Consider the following 20090-nt stretch of genomic DNA (forward strand, 5'->3'; position numbering starts at 1 on the left):
TGTGTGGGGGGAACACCCCCCATTCAGAGACACCTGCTCCTTCAGAGGAGAACCAGCCCCAGAGCAGGTCAGGAAGTTCCACCCTCCTCAGGACAACCTGTAAGACGGCCGCCATCACCCTCACCACGCAGACGAGGAAATCAGGGCGTTGAGGGGTTGAATAGCTCACAAGGTCCCAGCAGATGGTAGGGCTGAGGCAGGACTGACCCAGGCCGGGCGGTCGGGCTCCAGAACCCTCCTCTGGACCCCACCGCCAGCTCCTCTCACCCTAGGGGTGAAGCAGTCTCTGGGAGAACATCTAATAGACCCCCTTCTTTCACAAATGGGGGCAGCAAGCTGGTGCTGGTCACAGAGACCGATGAGGACGCACGTCTCGAGGACACCGAGCAAGCCCAAGAGTGTGACCCGCCCTCCTGCCACCCCTGAGCAGCCTCTGTGGGCAGGGGCGTGGCTGACAGCCCAGGGTGCCGCTTACTTGAAGGCGCTGGGATCTCCATGTATCTTGTAGTTGTCGGCGCTGATCTGTGAAATGACCCTGGTCACCGCGATGAGGATGCCCATGTTGACCTGCGTGAGAACGGGAGACAAGGTGAGGGCTGGAGCCACACCTGCAGGACATCCAAGTCCACCCGGCCACTCCCCAGCCAGGCTTCCCAGGCAAACAGGTGGCAACTCTGGGAGAAATCGAAGCTGTGTTCTTGAACTTTTACGTGCACAGGTCACCTGCAAGACTGCCTTCTGGGAGCCCACATCTGTGCTCCTGAGAAAAGACGGCCAAACCCCCCAGGTCGAGTCCCCAGGAGCACACCGAACCAAAGAAAGCATCCCTCTGCTCACCACCAAGGCAAGGAGGCTGTGAACCTCAGAACCAGATGGAGCTGCTTCCAGCCTCCTTTCACCATGTGCTCCCTGGGTGTGGCCCTGGGTAACATACTGAAGTCCTCCGAACCTCAGTTTTTCCACTTAATGAGAAAGAGTAGGAACGCCCACAGTGCAATCTGAGCACTGGAGCACAGCCTGGCTCTCACCTCCCGCCCACACCCCAGGCACACGGCTGTGCGTCCACAGAGGCCACAGCATGGGATCCCTGGAGACCACAGCAGAGGATTCTTCATCTTCTGCCCAATGCTTCCTCCTTGCTAGGAAAGCTCCCCTTGGGGGTCTGGGGGTTGGGAGACTCCCCTTGGGGGGCTGGGGGCTGGGAGGCTCCCCTTGGGGGCCGGGGGCTGGGCGGGGGCTGTGAGGGTCTCTGGCAGAGGCTCTAGCACAGTGTCCCCTCCCGTGGGCAGCTGTCCAGGGTTCTGAACAGGAGCCTGACCAGGCAGGTGACAGCAGGGGAAGTGAGGCCCCACCATTTCCTTCCGCTACAGGGTCCACAGCTGGATTCGGGGCTGTGCTGTGACGGGACCTCTCCCTTGTATCTGAAAAATTCCGAGGTCATTTACAGAGTCGGTGAGGAGTGCCGCTCCACGTGTGAACCTTCAGGCCTGACCACAGGCAAGGACAAAGGCTTTCCTGGCAGGCCACACGGGGAAAGTGGCCCTCCCCACACAAGACCTGGGCCACAGCAGAGCATCCCCAGCTCTGAAGGGGACTCAGGCCCCTCCTGCCCCGGCCGGCCACGCCGCACACATATCTGCGCTCCTGGCCTGAACGCCCTCATTAGAGGCCTCCTTCTGGGGGCCCAGCCTGGGGCCTTTCCAAAGCATCTCTGCTGATACCCCTTATCTCAGGGGCCTTGCAGACACTTCTCCGCGACCTGCCTCAGTATCCAGCACTTCCCCACTCCCAGCCCTCCTCCCACTTCCTCCTCCCAGCTCCCAGGTCCAAGACTCAGCAGCAGCCTCTCCTTCAGAACCCGCTCAGCAGTGAGGCATCCCTGTCCGCGCCGCCCCGTGCGATGGAGCACTGGGAAGCTGGCACCTCTGCCCATTTAGCGCCTTGCTTATACCATCACTATAAGCGAGTAAAGCTTTCATCATTAGTCTTTAGATCAAAGAACAGATGCTGTCAGTGGGGCCCTTGTCTTCGCTGACCATCTCCACACCCGGCAGCTGGGCTGCTGACAGGCTGCCTCATTCACCCCCGTTTTCTCGCCCGTAAAGTGAGGCTAACGATGGAAGCCTTCCGAGGTCAGGGCACACAGGAGAAGCTGGCAGATGGGAACAGTCGGCCACACCAGTGCTCTCCATGCCTCCCCGCCCCGCACTGGCTGAGGGGGTTAGCACCACAGGAAGGCCACACTCAGCAGACAAGAAAGAGGCGGGCCAGCACGGATGCCGGGCTATTGGTGTGACAACGCAGGGACTCTTCCATTCAACCGGGTCAGTGACCAAAGCCAGGGAACTAACTGGTTGCCGCTTTAAGAATGGGGATGTCTATTCCAGACGCTGAAGTGCAGGGAAGTCTGCGAACGGCTTGTTCTGAGGTCAGACAGGCGCTGCACCCGCGCGCGCCCGGAAGGAAGCTCGTCCTCACCTCCAGTGACAATAGCTGCGTCACGGAGCTGGGACGTGGGGCCCGAGTGGCCAATCAAAAGCCACAGTCCCTGCTGCTCTCACCAAGATTCAGCGACTTTTCGTGATTAAATGCTTTTCAGCCTTTGGTTGATTTCTAGAGTTCTGAAATGTTTGGGTTTTTTCCATGTATAATTCTTCCAGTAGCTTCTTTGTATTCTAGGGGGAGAACATTTACTGAGGTCCTCCGTGTGCCATCCTGCAAGTCCTGCCTCTTTCACTTTGGGAATTTATATCCTGGGTTCCTCACCCACTGGCAAAGCTGAAGCCTTGTTTGTAATCAGAAAAGACTGGAAACACTTGAATTGTTTCCAACAGGGAGCAGTTTTGGGGGCTACTGTGGGCAGCCTACTCTGTGGATGCATAATGGACCAAGGCAGCTCTTCCTGTGCTGATGAAGCCAGAGGTCCAGCACACACTGTGTGTGTGGAAAAGGCGCAGAATGAGGTGAATATATATTTATATCTGCCTATATCTTCATAGCACCCCTAGGATACACAAGAAGTTACCATCAGGGGTTGTCTGTTTGGGGGGCGGGTGGAAACCGGGGAGTTAAGAGAGAGACGTGGGCAGAGACTGCTCAGATATATACATTATTAAGCTTTGCTTTCAAATTTTTAACCATGTGTGTTAATGTTTAAAAATCAAATTGCTTAATTAAACTATAAAAGGGAAATAATATCAATCCCTTTTCCTGTGAATGTCTCAGTTATGACCTTGGGCTCAGGAGGAAAACAGGCTTAACTGTCAAGTGTCCCAATAATTCAGGGAAGGGGATGGAGAAGCCGCAGAGCCTGGGACCCAGGAGACGGACACCAGGCAGCCTCTGGGGAGGAGCCTGAACACCCCACGTGACCCCAGAGGTCTCATCACAACCACCTCTCCCTTTGCTGGCTGGAGGCTGACCCGGGATTCTGCCCTAGACCTCTCAAGTGTGACTCCAGGCGATTCAGACTGCTGTTCACAGACGCTGTGATGTGGCCGCTGAATGGATGATCAGATTATGGCAAATTATTTCACAGACATAGAAATGCTACAAGTGATTAATTCGATTTCAGGTCTTTTGTTATTTCTCGGCCTCTGTATTTAAGACCCGGAAGGAAGCGTTTCAATAATGTTTAACCTGCCCGTGTGATTGGCGTTACAATTCATCACCATGCCCATGTCTCCAGAGCTTTTGCTGGGGTTTATTTATTTCCCCTCTCCGTCTTTCAGCCGGGGGCCTGTCTGATTTCATTTGGCATGCACGCTTCCCCCCGCGTTGGTAAGACAATCACGTTGGCCACGGCAGCGTGAGAGAAGATGCAGGCTAACCTCCGAGCCTACATTAATGCGCAATTAAGTGGGAGACAGCAGCTGAGGGTGAAACAAATCTGGCGTTTCATGAAAATACAAAACAGAAGCGGGCCTGGCCCCCTCACTCCATTTCACTCGCCCTGGCTCGTGCCTGGTGCAAACTGGGAAAGGCCCTGGGGTGAGGCGTTTGTAACGTGAATGTGGGGTATTTCATCAACTAAGTATCTCCGCGTTAGAACAGCCAACAAGCTACTTATGACAGATGTCAAACCAATAATTCACAGGCTGCATTTCAGCAAAAAAAAAGGAGGGGAGGGGTGGAGGGAGGACATTCACTCAAGACCACGGGGATGTTTGCTGGGGGGAGGGGACGGCTGGGCAGGGCCCTGGGGCTGGGACCACACTCTGTCTCTTGACCGGACTCAGGGCCGCTCAGGTATTTGTGAAAAATCACTGGGATGTGTACCACGATTGCACAGTGAAAGGTTATGCATGCAGACACACATAAAGACATAGTAAACGCTTCATGTGTATCTATACCTGTTTCTATGTCCATATAGGTATTTATGGTTCTGTATCTTTATGTCTGTAACTATCATTGTAATTGTACCCATGTCCATATCTGTTCTGAGGAATTGGTAACTGGATCTGTATCTATGTATCTTTATTTAGGTACCTGTATTTGTAGAGTCACCCAACTAGCTTGGCTTCTCCCCAGGTGAGAGGAGGATTTTAAAACTCTAGACTCTTTCTCTTCCCGGACTTGGAGGCCTTTTTCCCGGGTGGCGCCAGCACAGAACAAGCCCCCTGGGGGGTCTCAGGCTAAGGTGGCCCCTGTGGCCCATGGCGTCCCTGCTTCTGTAAGACCTGCCTGCCCCGTGGGCACTTGTGCACTCAGCCTCACTGGAGTCGCCCAGGGAATGACATCCATGTCATAATCGGGGAGAACAGTTTGTGCAGGGACGGTTGGTGGGTGCACACTTGGCCGTGGGGTGACAGGGAGGCTGTGAACCGGAAGGGGCTCTGCCCTTCCCCACCCCCAGCGCTGGGACCATCAGGCGCCACGGTGACAATCCCGTCCCACTGGTTCCCGTCCCTCCGGGACCAACCTCACCGGGACACAGAGAAACCGCACACCCAACACAAACATGCACCTTTCCAAAGTGTTTTAGTTTAAAATGATGCACGTGGCATGTGGGTGTTTTTCAATGGATGGGATGTGCAAGCAAGTACCCCCCGGACACAAACCCCTCTCTGGAGAAGGCCATCCCGTGTGCATCCACCCAGACATTTCTTTCCCACGGACGTGCTCACGTGAACATGCGCCCGAACAGAGCTTCGCACAAGTTACACAAGGGGGCCAGGCCCTACTTGTGACACTGAAACCTGCTGTCTTCAGAGCCCCTCTGGGAACAACGGGGCACGACTCAACATGGCACAAGCCAGGGTCCTCAGAGAAAATGAGAAACACGGGCCACTTCCGCCCCCGGCCAGCCTGAGCCCTGACAGTCGGAGAGGCTGGGTCTCAGGACCCCTCTGCTGCAGCCCCTGGCCTGGGGTCTGCCTGCTTTTTCTCTCAAGGTCCAGGGAGCAAACATTTTTGGCTTTTCAGGCCTCCCAGTCTCTACTGTAACAGCGAAACTCAACGGCTGCATTGTGATAGCCGCCGCAGTTTGTAAATAAGTGCCCGGCACCTGGGCGGGATTTACCACAGGAGCCGCAGTCAGCTGACCCTGCACTTGACCGTTTTCAGCGGACACGCCCTCCCCCCAGCCCAGGGCTCTCCGACTTCCCGCAGCCCACCTTGGACTGCACGCCAGCTCCACACCGGAATCACCGGGAGCTCTGAAAGGTCCAGTAAACCCAGAACCTCCCAGGTGCGGCTCAGGCAGGAACCGTTCCCAAGCTCCCCAGGGATTCCATTACTAACAAGTGTGAGAAGTGCAGTCCTCGCGGGTGCGTGGCTGATGTCAGGGAGAGGGGCTGGGGTGGAGGTAAAGCCCCCTCTGGAAGGACAGCAGGGCTCCAGCGAGCCTGGAGGACATGGGATGCGGGGACCCTGCTGCTGGACGCCTCGCTGTGGTGGGTGGTAGGGAAGGATCCAGGCAAGGCCGCCTCGGATCCGCCGCCGTCACTGATCAAAGTCAGAGGAAACAGCCAGCTCACCCGGGGAGTCTGGGAGGGGGCGATGCTGCCGGGCCCTGCAGACCTGGGGGGTTAAGTCAGCACAGAGAGAGAACAGGGCGGAGGACTTACACACTCACTACTCCCTTCCACCCCTCCCACTGTCCGAGCTCTGACCAGGAGGGTTTAACTGTCGGGGGAACTGGAGTCTGGTCTGAGCCTGTGTCTCCATCTGGGTGACAAGGCGAGTGGTCCTCCCTGACTCCAGGAGCGGGCAGGGAGGGCACCCGCGGGGTCGCTCACGGGAGCCTCTGTCATCCTGTGAAAGGCCGGGTGGTAAAGTGACGGCAGACGGTCCTCACGCAGCCCTGGGACAGGGGACAGCCTGGAGTGAAAGCTCAGGGACGTGTCACCACGACAACGCACCACCTCCCGCAGCTGAAAGCAACTGATGGAAGGACCCGGGCCTGTGCTCAGAGCTCGGAGTTAACGCCAAGGACGGACGCCCTGAGACCACAGTCGCGTCCCTTTCCCGACCCGGCAGCCCTTCCTGGAAGGAGATCTTTACAGAGCTGGTGTGCCGTCGCCCTGCACAGGCAAAGACTGCAGTTCCCCCCTTCCCTCGCAGAGGTGACACAGCAGTGTGATTCTAGCCGTCTGAGATGGACAGAGAAGGAGAACATCCCAAGCACCACACGGGAGCCAGAGACGGCGAGGGCTCACGGGGTGCTGGGGACACCAGCTCCTGCGAGACAGAAGCGCTGAGGGCAGAGGGACAGCCTCAGGGACCCTGCGGCCAGGGCTGGGCCGGCGCTGCCGACAGGAGTGTGGCCTGTGGGGGACGGAGCAGCCGTGCACCCACTGCCCTGCACGAGGGATCGGGGGGTGCACTCCTGGCCCCCGTCCCCTCCCTCCCTCTGAGCCTGGTCCATGTCCATCCGGACTGGCCCCCCGAGGACACTGAGAACAGGAGGGGAGTGGCATGGGAGGGGCACCCAGCTGACGCCCGCAAGGCCCCCGTCTCCCTGTCGCCCACCCCTCCCACCAGGGCCCTGCGCGGACCGTACAGAGAGGCCGGTGGGCCCACGAGCCCTGCAGAGCTGGGAGCGCAGCCCCACCTCTCCTGTGGCACAGAGGCCTGGGGGCTGGGGCCACGGGGACCCGGGAGGCTCGCAGAGCCAGCAGGTCAGGGAGGGCATGGCCCCGTCTCCCGCTTGTCCCCGTGGACGCCCCTGAGCACACGTCACCTGGCAGTGGACCGGCGTGGAGGGGAGCGGAGTCAACGCAGCCTGAACGGGGGAGTGTGTGTGGGGCTGGCGCCACCGCCCCGCCTCGTGTCCCGAACGGACGACGACACCACGATGATGCCCCCCACTGCCCTTCTGGAAACCCTCTGCCAAGAAGATGCTGCTGCACCTCTGCGTGGCCTGAGGATGTCTGAGTGGAAGTTTAATTAAGGAGGAAGAAGCCACATCTTGAGGTGTCTTCCCTTGGATACGTTTCTAATTAACCACCAGGGCCCACGGCCTCAGTCAGTGCCACCGAATTTGGAACAAAGTCAAAAGAAGCTTTCAAATCAGCCGTTGGGGAAGGGAGCAGGGGGGTGAGTGAAAGGAGGGCTGGCTTCACAGTAGTTAGGAAAGAGCCACGTGGAGGGGATGCAGGAGCGGTGGGCTCCAGGGCCATCCACAGACCCTCCAAATAAGTCCCTCCTCCGGCAGCCATCCTTGGCGACACAGAACGTTGGATCTGTCCTTAGGATTGGGAGGACAGTTCATGTGCCACCATAGCTGGGGCACCCGATGGGGGAGGTGACAGATGAGGACACCAAAGGCTCAAGTGTCTCTGGCTGGAGTCCCGTCCCTCACCTTCAGTACCAGGCTCACCTGGGGGCTCAACACCCTTCAAAGACAGCACCCTCAGAGGCAGTGAGCATGGCCTGGCTCCCACCCTGCGGGTGCATGTAGAGCATATTCTGGGGTCCCAGCCAAGGGTGTGGAGAGTGTGTTTTGTGGATTTGCACAAGGTGGGCAGGAGGGATGGGGGGTGTCCTGATGTCAGCCCCCAGCACCTGTGGGGAGAGGTGCCCAGACTGGGAAAGCATGGCGATGCCTCACCTCTGACCAGACCCCAGCCAGGCTCAGCACCCAGGTACTGGCACCTCCCTCTCCCAGGCCCTTTTCCTAGGGCTTCTTGGGGATGTCCACCTCTAGCCCCGAGAGTTCAGGGGGATAAAATAATAAACCCTGCCCTTGGGTAGTCATGTGATTTGGGCCTGACCAATCATCTGCCTCCACCCCAGCCTCAGTGATTGGCTCTGGAACAGACACCTGACCCATGGGAGCCAATCAGAATCTGCCCTGGGGCTTCTGCTGGGACTGCTGGGAACAGTGCCTCCCTCCTTACCCTGAACTGCAGAGCTGGAGGATGTGTCAGGGTACCAGCTCCATCATGTCCCCCCCAGGAAAGCCTGCCTGAGATGGAGCCAGCAAGGAGGCAATGGGACCACGGGCTGAGTAGGAGATGCCTGTGGACATCACTGAGTGCCTGGAACCAGCCACGCCTGATTCCCCTGTTTCCCAGGACTGAGCCTTTTCTACTCAAGGGCACTCAAGCTGGTTTACTAGCACCTGGGGAGAAGGGGGAGGAGAGAGAACAAAAGGAAGAGGGCGAGTGGAAGGATGGGGGGGAGGAGAGGAAGGGGACGCCTAGACCAGTGCAGCTACCACCACGGGCCAGGATTTTAGGATTCCACTTATTCCCTGCACCTTAACGTGCCCCTCTGTAATAATAGAAATTGCCATCTCTCCAAGCAGCTAATTTAGGGGCAAGTAAGGAGAAATTTAATGTAAAAACACATTCAGATCTTAAAAAAAAAAAGATGCTCTGTAAATTTGAGCTTTATTATTAACGTTAAATAACTTCATGGGAAACCAAGTATAAGGACCCAGGGTAAGAGCTGTGGCCCAGGCCTGGCCAATCAAGGCGTTCCAGTCCTTTGGCCAATCAGAGCATTTCATTCTTCTGGCCATAGTGAGGGCTAGCCAATCAGAACATTCTGCTTCCACTGGCTTCAGTGAAGGCTGGCCAATCAGAACATTCCATTCCTCTGGCCAATCAGGGCACTCTGCCCCTCTGGCCTCAGTGAGGGGCCCATGGTGGGCAGAGTTCCAAGCCAGGCCCATCAGAAATGATGAAAATCGATCCCAGGATTTTGTGGGACATGTCGGTAGAACAATAGCAAGAACCACTAAGGAGGGGTTTTTTTTCCCGTGGCAGTTATTATAATTCTGTGTGGTCCTAGAGTTTCCTAGCAGCATCTGGGGCAACCTGTCTAAGAATGGAGCCAACTGATAGGAAAACAGAGCTGAGAGGTGGGGAGCCAGAACCACGTGGAGACGGCCTCGTCCGAACCCCAGACGCACAGCCACGGCAAACGTCCCTGACTGTGAGCTTAGAAATCCCCGTTTCTGTCACCCCCTCCGAGTAGGTCCCTCATTATCACAGGAATTCTGTTTTGTGTGGTTCTCAGGAGGCTCTGACGAAAACTCCCTAACGTAGCCTTGGATCCTGCATCTCCTTGACCACGGAGATGTGCACGTGAGGAAATCATGGAAGAGCATCGGGAAAGAAAAGAACCAGTTGGGTCTGCACTGCCCCTCCTGGACACACACCCACACCTGCTGCTTCAGCATGAAAAGCACCGAGGGCCTTAAACAGATCTGCATGAAACCTGAAAACCTGCCCAACCTTCCTGAGTATCATTCAGGGAAAGGAGGCTCTGGGTCACACCCCCATGAGGGGCTGTAACAGGACCTGTGCTGCCCCAGCTTAGGACGTGCTCTCGGGGGGCCCCGCTGCACCTCCACAAAGCCCAGGGCTTCCTCCACCCCGGCCCGTCCCCAGCCCAGCTCCGCGCCCACACGGCAGAGGACATACCACGATGATGAACAGGGCAGGAGCTACGAAGGCCCAGATGGCACCGTTCCCGAGCGACAGCCAGCAGCTGTGGAAGGGAGCAGAAGGTTACTTCAGTGCATCATCCCACGTCCCAGGGGCCTGCGTCCAGGACGGTACAGGGACACCGTGGGGCACAGTCACAATGCCATTGTTAGTCCCCACAGACGTGTCTGTATCCTGTCCATGACCTCACGCCTCCCGCTCTTGGGAAGAATGTTACAGGTCTGTAGACTGGCTCGGGGAAAAGAAGGCTTTTACAGGTCACCTGGTTAGTGGAAAAATTCGCAATCTCTGAAGAGTCTAGCCAAAATCCAAAGGAGGTTTTAATTTTATTACGAGAAATAAATAAATGGACTTTTGCCAGGGGCTGGCTTCCTTCCAGAGCATTTCAAATACTGACTTCACTAGTGACTTCTGCAGGGGGTCAAGGAGTGAGGAGGCACCACGTGACACAGCACGGACCACCTTCATCTTCGCATCAGCTGTCTGTCAGTTCCACCTCCCGGCACTGCCATCCCCCGACCCCGCTCCACAACCGAGACGAAAGGTCCCAGTGGATCCCAGCCACAGCTCTGATTTCCAGAGAAGCCTCATCTGGGAAGTAGGGTCCAGTATGAGGATATGAAATTGCTCCTGGTTTACGAGACATGATTCCAGGAACTCAGACAGCACCGCCAGCCCCTTTACTACCTCATTTCTCTCCAGAGCATCAGAACCGCCAAGAGCCCGGGGTCCCTGAGACACGTCACCTCCCTGCATCTGGGGGCAGCCCCGGGGGCCTGGCACACCCGCCAGGATCTGGTGAGGCGCGCGGCACATCCTCACAGACGCAGGACGTGGACGTCTCTGCGGGGCTGCCTGGTCACTCACTCACACCTGCTCACCCAGCGCAGCCCCCTGACAGCACAGCATCGCCCCCCATAACCCCACGGCGCCCCTGAGGCAGGTGCTGTAATGACCCCACCCTGCAGAGGAGGAGGCTGAGGCCCAGGGACGTTAGGGGACCCAAGTCCACGCCTGCGCCCTGCCTTTCTGCCCGTGTCCTCCCCCGAGACCTCCTGGACCAGGAGACACGAAATGCCTCAGACAGGTGACAGCGCCCGTAAGAGGCTCGTTCCCATCTTGAACCCAGAGCCTGGAGAAAAGAGCCATCCGTGTGAGGACGCGGCATTTAACATGGAAACACATGTCGAGTCTGGTGGTCCCTCTGCAGAGGGGCAGCTCCAGCCCAGACTCCCTGGGAGGGTGAGGACTCTGCAAGGGGAAGCTTGTGTTTCCACCATTTTCGTGCAGAACGTTACGTGCATGAGGATCTTCAGGTCCCTTGTCCTCCCCAGGCACTCAGTGAGCTTCCGGACCTGTGCTGGGGCTGCCTCGCTCTCGGGCACATGAGTGGGTGAGAGGCTTACATCCGAAACAGACCCTGGAGCTGAGACGCTCTGTGGGCGGCCCAGCATCTGCACACTTCCAGATGGAAAGACACAGAACAAGTGCCAATGAGATGTGTCTGAGGAGAAGTTTCTTCTTTTAATTAGTGTCTTGACTTCGGATACCACGCAGGCTTGCAAGGAATGAGCCAGAACAATGGTTGTTGAATCATTCTTATTTCAATATGGACTCAGATAGCGCTTTCTTTAAGTGCTTCATCTTCAGGAAATTGTTGCCCTAAAGTAGAATAAGCCAGATTCCTCCCAGTTTAGCAACTCAGCTGAGAAATTATCTCAGGCTGAAGCTGGAACAGTGTTTAACTCCCTCTCTCTCCTCTTAAAATCTCTCCATGGCACTGTCACTCAGTGGTTCTTCAGCTTGGCTGAGGAGAGGGGCGGCTCCCTAAAGACAGGTGAGCTAAAGCCTTTTTCTCTTTGGGAGGAAAGGAATTCAAATTTCTGGAAGGTGAACACCTGACCTGGTCACACAGTCCCAACCCAGCCTCTTCCTGATTCAACTAGGGACCTACCAGCTGCATTTTCAAAATGGCGACACGAGGTCTGGCACATACACAGTCCCCTCTGCTGCTGCCCCAGCGATGAGAATGCCCCCCTGCGGGTGCACATCAGACTACACTTATTCACACAGTCACGTATTCACTCGGCTGTAATTTAATGGGACTTCTTATGTACTAGGCACTTGCTGACCACCCCAAGAAAGGGTCAGCACAAAACAGGGCTCCACAGGTGACCAGACTGTGCATCCAGGACAGCCACATGGATGAAGAGCCCCCATCAGAAACTTATCCCGGCCACCCAGTGCAGGAGGCACTCTGACCCCCTCGATGCTAGTTCCAAGGTGGGAGGAAGCCCAGAGCACCACCGGGAGTGTTTTTCACTCTATCAGGCCTTTTTTACTGCCAGGGCTGGAGGATACCAGCCTTGGACAGACCCCTCCCTGAGAAGAACACAGCAAGACAACGAGCCGTGGGGCCCCTCACCATGCCCCTCCCCACGGGAGTCCGGCCCACACAGGGATCACCCCTTCACTTACTTCCTACTTGTTCCGTAACTGTCCATGGCAAAGACTATTGAAATAATACAGATCAGAAGAGGAAAACCTGCAGAAAATGAGAGCAGAATATTTATTAGCTTGCTCCAGTCTCCTCTGACTCGTTCATTCATTTATTCATTTTATACCTGATGTGTACAAAGAAAGGTGTGCTAAGTGTTGAGGACACAGAACAGCCCCGAGGCTCCAAGAATTTAGAGTCTCAACAAAGAGATAACTCACACACACACACACACACACATACACACACACACGTGCATTTTAGGGCAGATCTGTTATGAATCTGATTCTGTATCTGAAAACAACGCCCTTCCGGCTGCTGGGGAAGCGGCATGCCCAGGGCCTCTGTCTGATCAGCTCCCTGAGCACAGTCTCTCCCTCTGCTCCCCTGCAGGGAAGGGAGGGGGGAGAAGAGACAGCAAAGGGTCCCTTTCCACCCACTGACCCTCCCCTCCAGAGGGTGGTCAGGAGAAAGGGCTCCTGACCAGGACACTGCATTTTGCAGATTGCTAGGATAAAAGGGGGCAGCGGAAGAGACACTAGAACAGGCGGCTCTTCGTGCCCCTCTGGCCGAGCCTGCCCAGCCCGTGGGAGATCTGCTCCAGGACCCAGAGGGAAGCCTGCTCCCGGCTCCAGGCCTGGGCGCCTCAAGGCCTCAGCCCTCCTGCGACCTCTGGTGGCTTGGTCAGCTCCACACCGGCCCCTCTGAGGATCAGTGTTAAATGATCTCCTTGAAAAGGAGTCTCTGGAGAGTGGTCCTGTCTCTGAAACAGTTTGTCTTGATGTCAAAATAGTCTGACTACATCACAGGACATCTGGATAAGACAGTCGCCGGGCCCTCAAAGGAGACCAGCAAGCAGCCTCTGGGGAGAGGCGGACAGGCCAGGGGCCAGGAGGGGACGCACCTCTCACTGCTGACCCCGTCACACTCGGGTTTTCTACCCGCGTGCACGACCTCATGGAAGCCAGAGCCTTTTTCTTGGTGTCGGAGCCTCTGGCTGCGGCCCTCCTGCCCTGATGGACTCAGGGTCACAGGAGACAAGGGGGACGCCGAGGATCCGGCCCGCACCATGCCGCCCACTCACTTGGGGTCTCGGTTTCCTCAGACGTTGCAGGGAACCCCACTGCCCGGCTCTCTTGGGAGGATCACGTGGGCCGAGATGGTGAGGGGCCCCGGGGACATCGAGCACCAAGACCCCCCCCCAATCCCATCTTCCCGAGGAAGCTCAAGCCTTGGGGTGTGGGAGAAGCGGGCACTGTGTGAGCTCTGGGTCCACAGGACAGCCCAGCAGGTGCACACGGGACCCTGCAGCGTCCCCAGGGCCCCTCCCGGGGGTGTTGTGGAAGGTGCAGTAAGAACCCGAGGTGCCTGGACGGACGGATTTTCAAACTCAGTGGTTGAGGCTTCACTTTGAGTCAACACCACATCTCCCTCCCCCGATCGTGGCCACGGCGGGGGCCCAAGTCAGGGGCTGGCATCTCTTTGCTGCCCAAAGTTAAACGGAGGAGTTGAAGATTCTTTTTCTGCCTGCACGACTGACACGTTTCTCCTACTATCCCCAAAGCAACACTGACACTCAGAGGACAGCCCCCAGGGCAGTGACTGGAAGGGTCTGAGAAGAAGGGGGGCCCTACCCTCTGCTTCCTCTGAAATGCGCTGCAGGAGCCGCAGCACCGAGTTCTGTTCCCAGGATCCCCCGGAACAGCTGTGCAGCCTCAGGGGACCAGCTGAGCCTCTCTGGGCCGCCACGTTCTCACTCTGGAAATGGAGATGACAGCACGTCCCATCAGGCTGTGGTGAGGATCACGTGTGCTGCGGCCATGGATGTGATGAAGGACGCGCTGATGTATGAAGCCCATCTCTGTATAATGATCTCCACTCTTTATTAATCAGCTCCGACACCTTTTCCACTATTGCTATCACCTGAAATTCACACCCCCGTCACCCATGCAGATGCTTGACCGGCTTCCGCAGTCTGGGGTTCCTCTGGTCGTGTCCTGTGGACGTTGACTTTGTGGCGCTCAGGAAGTGCTCTCTTTGGAATGTGGTGACCTGTCAGAGGGACCACACTGGTGCTTCCCTGGCTGCTGCCCCCTAAGATCCAGGGAAGGAGGGAGGGGCGATGTAAGGGGCATCCATAAGGAGCGTTGCCGTGAGATATTACCCCAGACCCACAGAGCAAAGCCCCGAGAGGAGGGATAATACGAAACCCAATACAGGTGTGGGGATGTCTCGACAGAAAAGGGGCAGAGAGATGACAACGCTGGGAGACGAGTGGCCCGCCCTCCGGTAGAAGTCACTGTGCCACATTCTGGATGCCTCGTCCTGGGCACATGGCGGCTTGCGCTTCTGCACCCTGGGGCTGTTGAGCTGTCGGCTCCTTCTGGGCAGTGAGTTGTGAATAGAATTGACCCATGCCTCTTTCGGCTAAGTACTGATTTTCCAGGTGACATCCACCCAGGTCATCTTCTCTCTCACAGCACCCAGCAGTGGCTCCAGGCAGCAACTTCTCCATCACCCCGGGCTCCTGAGGGACTGCCCCGAGCACAGCCCCTCCCACTGCCACCAGCTGCTGAGGACACGCAGTGTAAACAGGAGATGAATGCTACTGTTTTCAACCCACGTGAGTTGGAGGCTGCTTGTTACAGCAGCATAACCTAGCCTGCCCTGACTGATGCACGTCCCAGGGTCTTGGCACTGTGTCACCTCCCTAGGACACCAGTGCAACTTCAGAGAAAGGCAGGGTCCAGAATGAACTCATGATGTTTTCACCCTCAGATGAGTGGGAACTCACAAAGGAAATGAAGTCGTAACAGAGAAAAATAAAGCAAGTTGCATTTCTTTCACTTCTGAGTTTATGATTATTTCTTTCACTTCTGAGTTTGTGGTCAGAGATTCACGTCTGCTGTTTGTGGTCAGAGATTCATGTCTGCTGCACCAACGTGTAAAGGCTCAACTGTTTTCTCACTCACCTGCTCTCCCAGTTCCCACATGGACCCCTTGAGGACAAAGATTACATTACACTCACCTTTCAGGTTCAAGCACAGGACCTGACATGCAGCTAAACTTCAGGTATGTTGTTAAATGTGACACCTCCAATCCCAACTCAGCCAAAAACACAGTCCTTGAGTTTCAAAAAATGATACCGTTTGAAGGTCAGGGTAAGAGCACGGTGAAAATCTCCAGGGAAGTGGCCTCTCTCTGGGGGACCCTCCCTACAGGGTGACCCCCCCCCGGGCCGTGGGTCAGCCTCCAGCTCCCTCTTAATTCATAACTGCAGGTAGAGAGAGGCCAGCCGCCTGCAGACTGTCTGTACTTAGGCCCACAGCCAAGTCGAACCCAATGAGAAGGAAGGACGCAGTTCAGAGCCATGAGGAAATCAGTTAAGGGGACACTGACGTGGAGACAGAGCCCTGCTGGAACCCAGCCCGGCGCTACATTTGCAGGGAGCGTCTGACAGAGGCTGTACACTCAGACACCCACAGGGGAGGCGCTGGTATCAGAAACCACACAGTCGCAGCCAATGCTGTCAAGTAGGAACGGAAGCTCAGGGTCCCCAGATCACCTCACCTTTCAAAAGAACTCCATAATTTTATGCAAAATCTCTCCATTTTTAAGTATTGGCAAATCATTCATTTTTTTTCTCCAACACTGTGCAGACCAAAGAAGAGATCCTTCAGGGCTGGATTGGATTATGACCCACACCTCCATCTTGAACCAACATACCTGACTCCTGTCACTACAGAGACAAACTCCACACTTTTAATTCATTTCAACTGTCCTTGCTGTGGCTACGGTGTGTGTGCGTGTGTGTGTGCGCACATACCTCTAAACTATTTGACCGTTCCCATAAAGAAACCAGCCATTACAGGTGGTTGGTCACTTGTCCTGTAAACCCTTTTACTCAATGAAGTCAGAAGCCAGAGGCAGAAGCAAGCCCCCCTCTGTCAAGGAGTCATGGCAGGATGGAAGGAGAAGGTCATGCTTGAGTTGGGCTCACCAAGAAGGAAATGGAGAGGAGAGGACATTCTTGCTGCGAGCCCAGACAGAGCACAGGCACCCAGGTGAGGAGAAGCGCGGCAGGGACAGCGAGTCTGCCCGCAGGTGGGACACAGGGCACCACTGGCGAGCACCGGGAGTTCCCTATGAGGCCACACCAGCTGGGAGGCGGCTGCTGTGTCTCCTCTCTCCCCGTTGGCCCCCGTGAGCCTCTCTAGGCTCCCGGGAAAGCCAGGAGGGGCACATAACTTACCTCCACTACGTCCCCCAAATGAACTACGCTAGCCAGCTCAAAGCACAAAGTAAAATGTTTGTCTGCTCCCTGCACCATGAGGACTGTGAAAATTAAATCTATCGCAAGAAAACTAGAAACAATTAGCAGGTCCCTTATGCTGGATTAATGCTTTATAGCAAATGCAAGGATGCCAGGCGTCAATCACTCTGGCGGAAGCAGGGTCTCCTGTGCCCTGGGGCTCCTCCTCAGGATGGACAAGAAGGAAGTTAAACAAAGTCAAGCCACTGGGGAGGTGACTCCCAGGATGAAGGACCACCATAACTCGTGCGAGTTATAGCTTTAAAACAACACAACCACTTAGAGTCTCTATAAATTTCCTTAAGGGCATGCAGCAAATTAAGAAAAAATTATTCAAGAAAACCTACTAAGTCTGGGTAAACCTGACACGCTGGGACACCTGGGCTATAACCTGCTCCACTCCAGGCAGCTGTGGCCAACGAGACAGGCTCCCTCCCCCGGGACCCAGTCCAGAGCCACAGTATCTCCCTGCGGCAGGCTGCCTGCACTTCTCATTCTCCCCAGCACCACGGGGCAGAAACTCTGTTCCAGGTAAGAGCGACCGAGAGATCAGAATTCCTTTCCTCCCTCCAACCACAACCCATAGTGTACAGGGTCCATCCCAGGCGTGACTGGCTGAGAATACAGGGCCCTGACTGCCGTCGCCCCAGGGCACCCATGCACTGTGAGATTAGAGGCCACCTCCCCTGCCTGGTGCCCTGCATTAAAGCCGGGGTGTCAATCCAAGAGAAGCAGGCCACTGTCCCCGCACCGGCTCCAGAGCAGTGCCTCTGGGATTTTTCCCAGGGAGGAGGGAAGCCGACCATTAGAACAGAGAAATCCAAAGCACTCCCCACGGAAACTGACTTTTAGAGGTGTTTCACGTGAAGATGAAATCACAGCCCACCTCTGCCCCACCTGCCCCATAACATCCCCACCTACCCCATCCTATCCCATAGTAGTAGCGGTGCTTGCTGTCCTCTGATCCAAAGACCTTGATCACCATGCTGTAGAGATGCAACCCTTCCACCAGCATCCACGCAAAGGCGCTCAGGAAGAAGTAGTGCAGGAGCATGGCCAGCACCTGGCACGGGGTCTAGGATCAAAGCAATGGCAGGGAGGATAAGCTCTCTCGGGGTGTGAGCAGTGGGTGGTTGCTGTTGTCCCAACCTCCCTGCACCCATTTTCTGGGGGAGGCTTCTAAACACGTGGCCTCACTTTCTTCCTGGGGAGTCGCGTCTTGCCTTTCCCAGCTGAGTGATTTGAGTGGGGCACGTGACTCAGGCAGTAGCCAATCACTGCACCACACCCCCTCCCAGGTACAGTGATTGGTTCATGAGAGGGCAGGGACTCGGTCCGGCCAATCAGCGTAAACATCCCCATCCCTGCAGCAGGATTGGCTCAGGGGTGGGCACGTGACTGGCCGGGTTGCCGGGCGTGGGTTCCGGGGTGGGCAGAGGCGCCGGTGAGCAGGTTTCCCTCCTTCCTTCGGACGCAAGGACCCAAGGATAGGATCCCGGAGCTGTGGAAGCCACCCCGGCCCGGAGGGGAGGCCTGAAGAGTGGAGCGCATGACGGGAAGGGAGTTGAGGGGCAGAGAGAAAGCAGCCTGTGACGTGGCTGAAACCTCTAGACTCAGGAATTTTCAGTTCTCCATTTCAAGGTGTTGGTTACCTACCTGGAGCCGAAAGGCCTGAGGGACACGGCCGCTTCACTGGACTTTACTCTCAGCAGATGTAATGAACAGAGGTGCACAAACTACCTGTAATGTCTGTTCCTTCTGGCTGCTCGAGGCACTGATATCCAGAAGGCCCACCTGCCTTCTCTGTGACAAGCAGGCAGGGGCAGGGCCTGCTCAGCACTGCGGCCTCCTCTCCCCTGTCCAAGGCGGCCATGGTCTGCTGGTCCCCCTTTTTGCTCCTAGTGTCTTGGCCACAACTCCAAGCTCAGCCATGTGGGCTCAGATTCCCCCCGGAGCCTCAATCAGAGATCCCCCCACCCATGCTCTCTGTGAGTCCACCGCCACCCACCCCTAAGCTCGGATACAAGGGCCAGGGAACCAGGAGCCTGGGGAAGAAAACAAGTATGAAAACCAAGAACAACCATCTCTATGGGGGCTCCATGTCCTGTCCTCCCAAGGCCCCCTGATCAGTTGATTCTCAGGAAAAAACAAAAAGGAACAAGTTACTGAAATGCTGTGCTTCTGGTCATCAGGCTCTGTTAAAGTTAGATACAAATGTGGGACACATCTGTTATTTTTGTAGTCCCAGCACCGGTGGCCCTGCGTCTTCTAGGACCAGCTGCCCCTTTCATGTGGGGAGCGGCCCCTCCCCACACAGAGACTGGCCACCACAGTCACCTGTCCTGTCTGCCACAGAGGTGATCCAGTGGACGGATCACTCAGAGCCCTGCCTGGGATTTTAGACACACAGGAGATTCTCCCGGTCCCTGGGGTCGCCATCTGGATGATGGGCGCCTGGACCGCTTCCCCTCCTGCTGCCATCACACAGGGGGGGCTCACTCCTCGCAGCGTGGCTTGGACAGGCAGCCTCAGCATTACCTGAAAACCTGATGGAAATAGGAATTCCAGCTGAACCCAAATCTGTATTTTAAGAAAACCCCGTGTGATGATCCACAGTGGAGCTTGAAAAGCATCCAGTAGGAGAGAATGAGGTTGGTGCAGGCCTCGTCTGTCCACGGCACAGCCAGGACCTTCTTAGATGCTTGGCTGAACCCCTAAACCTGTGAGCAGAGGAGGGCGGATCTCTCCTTAGGCAGTGGCCCCAGGACGGGCAGGTGGGCTGAGGACCCTGCTGGGCAGTGAGGACAAGACGCTCTGCTGACCCTCACTTCGCGGGATAAAGAGTTCATCTTCCATTAGCCAATCGTGATCGTGCCCCAGGACCACTGACTTATACTGCTTGGTTCCCCTTCCGTCCTGGTGTAGAGCAAGCACATCTCTGCTGCTTCTTCCCTCCCACCAGGTTTATAACCCACGTCACCCAAGCCTGGGTCAATCTGCTCTCAGCATTTCACTTTCTGTGAGATCTAAGACTTCCTAGGTCCCCGGAGAACCCCCAGCCTGATACAAAGGGCAGAGAAAAGGTGGGTCTGGGTCTTCACAGTCCCTTCGCAGAGAGCGCTGGCCCTTGGCAGGCAGAGGGGGTGTGGCTGTGTGTGGTCAGAGCAGGAATAGAGGGCAGTGTCTGCGGCAAGACTGCACAAGGTCAGGACCTGGTCAGTGCTTACCAGGCCACCCTGGGTAAGTGGCTGTAACTCCCTCGTGCCTCAGCCTGGCATCTATAGCAGGCGGGTACGGCGGCACCACCTCGTGGGCTTGTTATGAGGATTAACTGAGTGGATCTATGTAAGCCCTCAGCACGGCGCCCAGCACGCAGTCAGGG

General features: G+C 56.3%; 1 protein-coding gene across 1 annotated transcript in view; it reads right to left on the reverse strand.

Annotated features, from left to right (window-relative positions):
- Positions 1 to 20090, reverse strand: part of ADGRD1 (adhesion G protein-coupled receptor D1) — a gene marked incomplete at both ends in the record, with an annotated part of 143187 nt that overhangs the window by 7635 nt on the left and 115462 nt on the right. The window contains 4 exons of the mRNA XM_079717164.1: positions 476 to 567; positions 9876 to 9942; positions 12378 to 12444; positions 17630 to 17783. Of these exons, the coding sequence (XP_079573290.1) occupies positions 476 to 567; positions 9876 to 9942; positions 12378 to 12444; positions 17630 to 17783 (380 nt within the window). The remainder of the gene's footprint in view (positions 1 to 475; positions 568 to 9875; positions 9943 to 12377; positions 12445 to 17629; positions 17784 to 20090) is intronic.

Source organism: Hyperoodon ampullatus (assembly GCF_949752795.1).
Source record: "Hyperoodon ampullatus genome assembly, chromosome: 13".
Taxonomy (NCBI): domain Eukaryota; kingdom Metazoa; phylum Chordata; class Mammalia; order Artiodactyla; family Ziphiidae; genus Hyperoodon; species Hyperoodon ampullatus.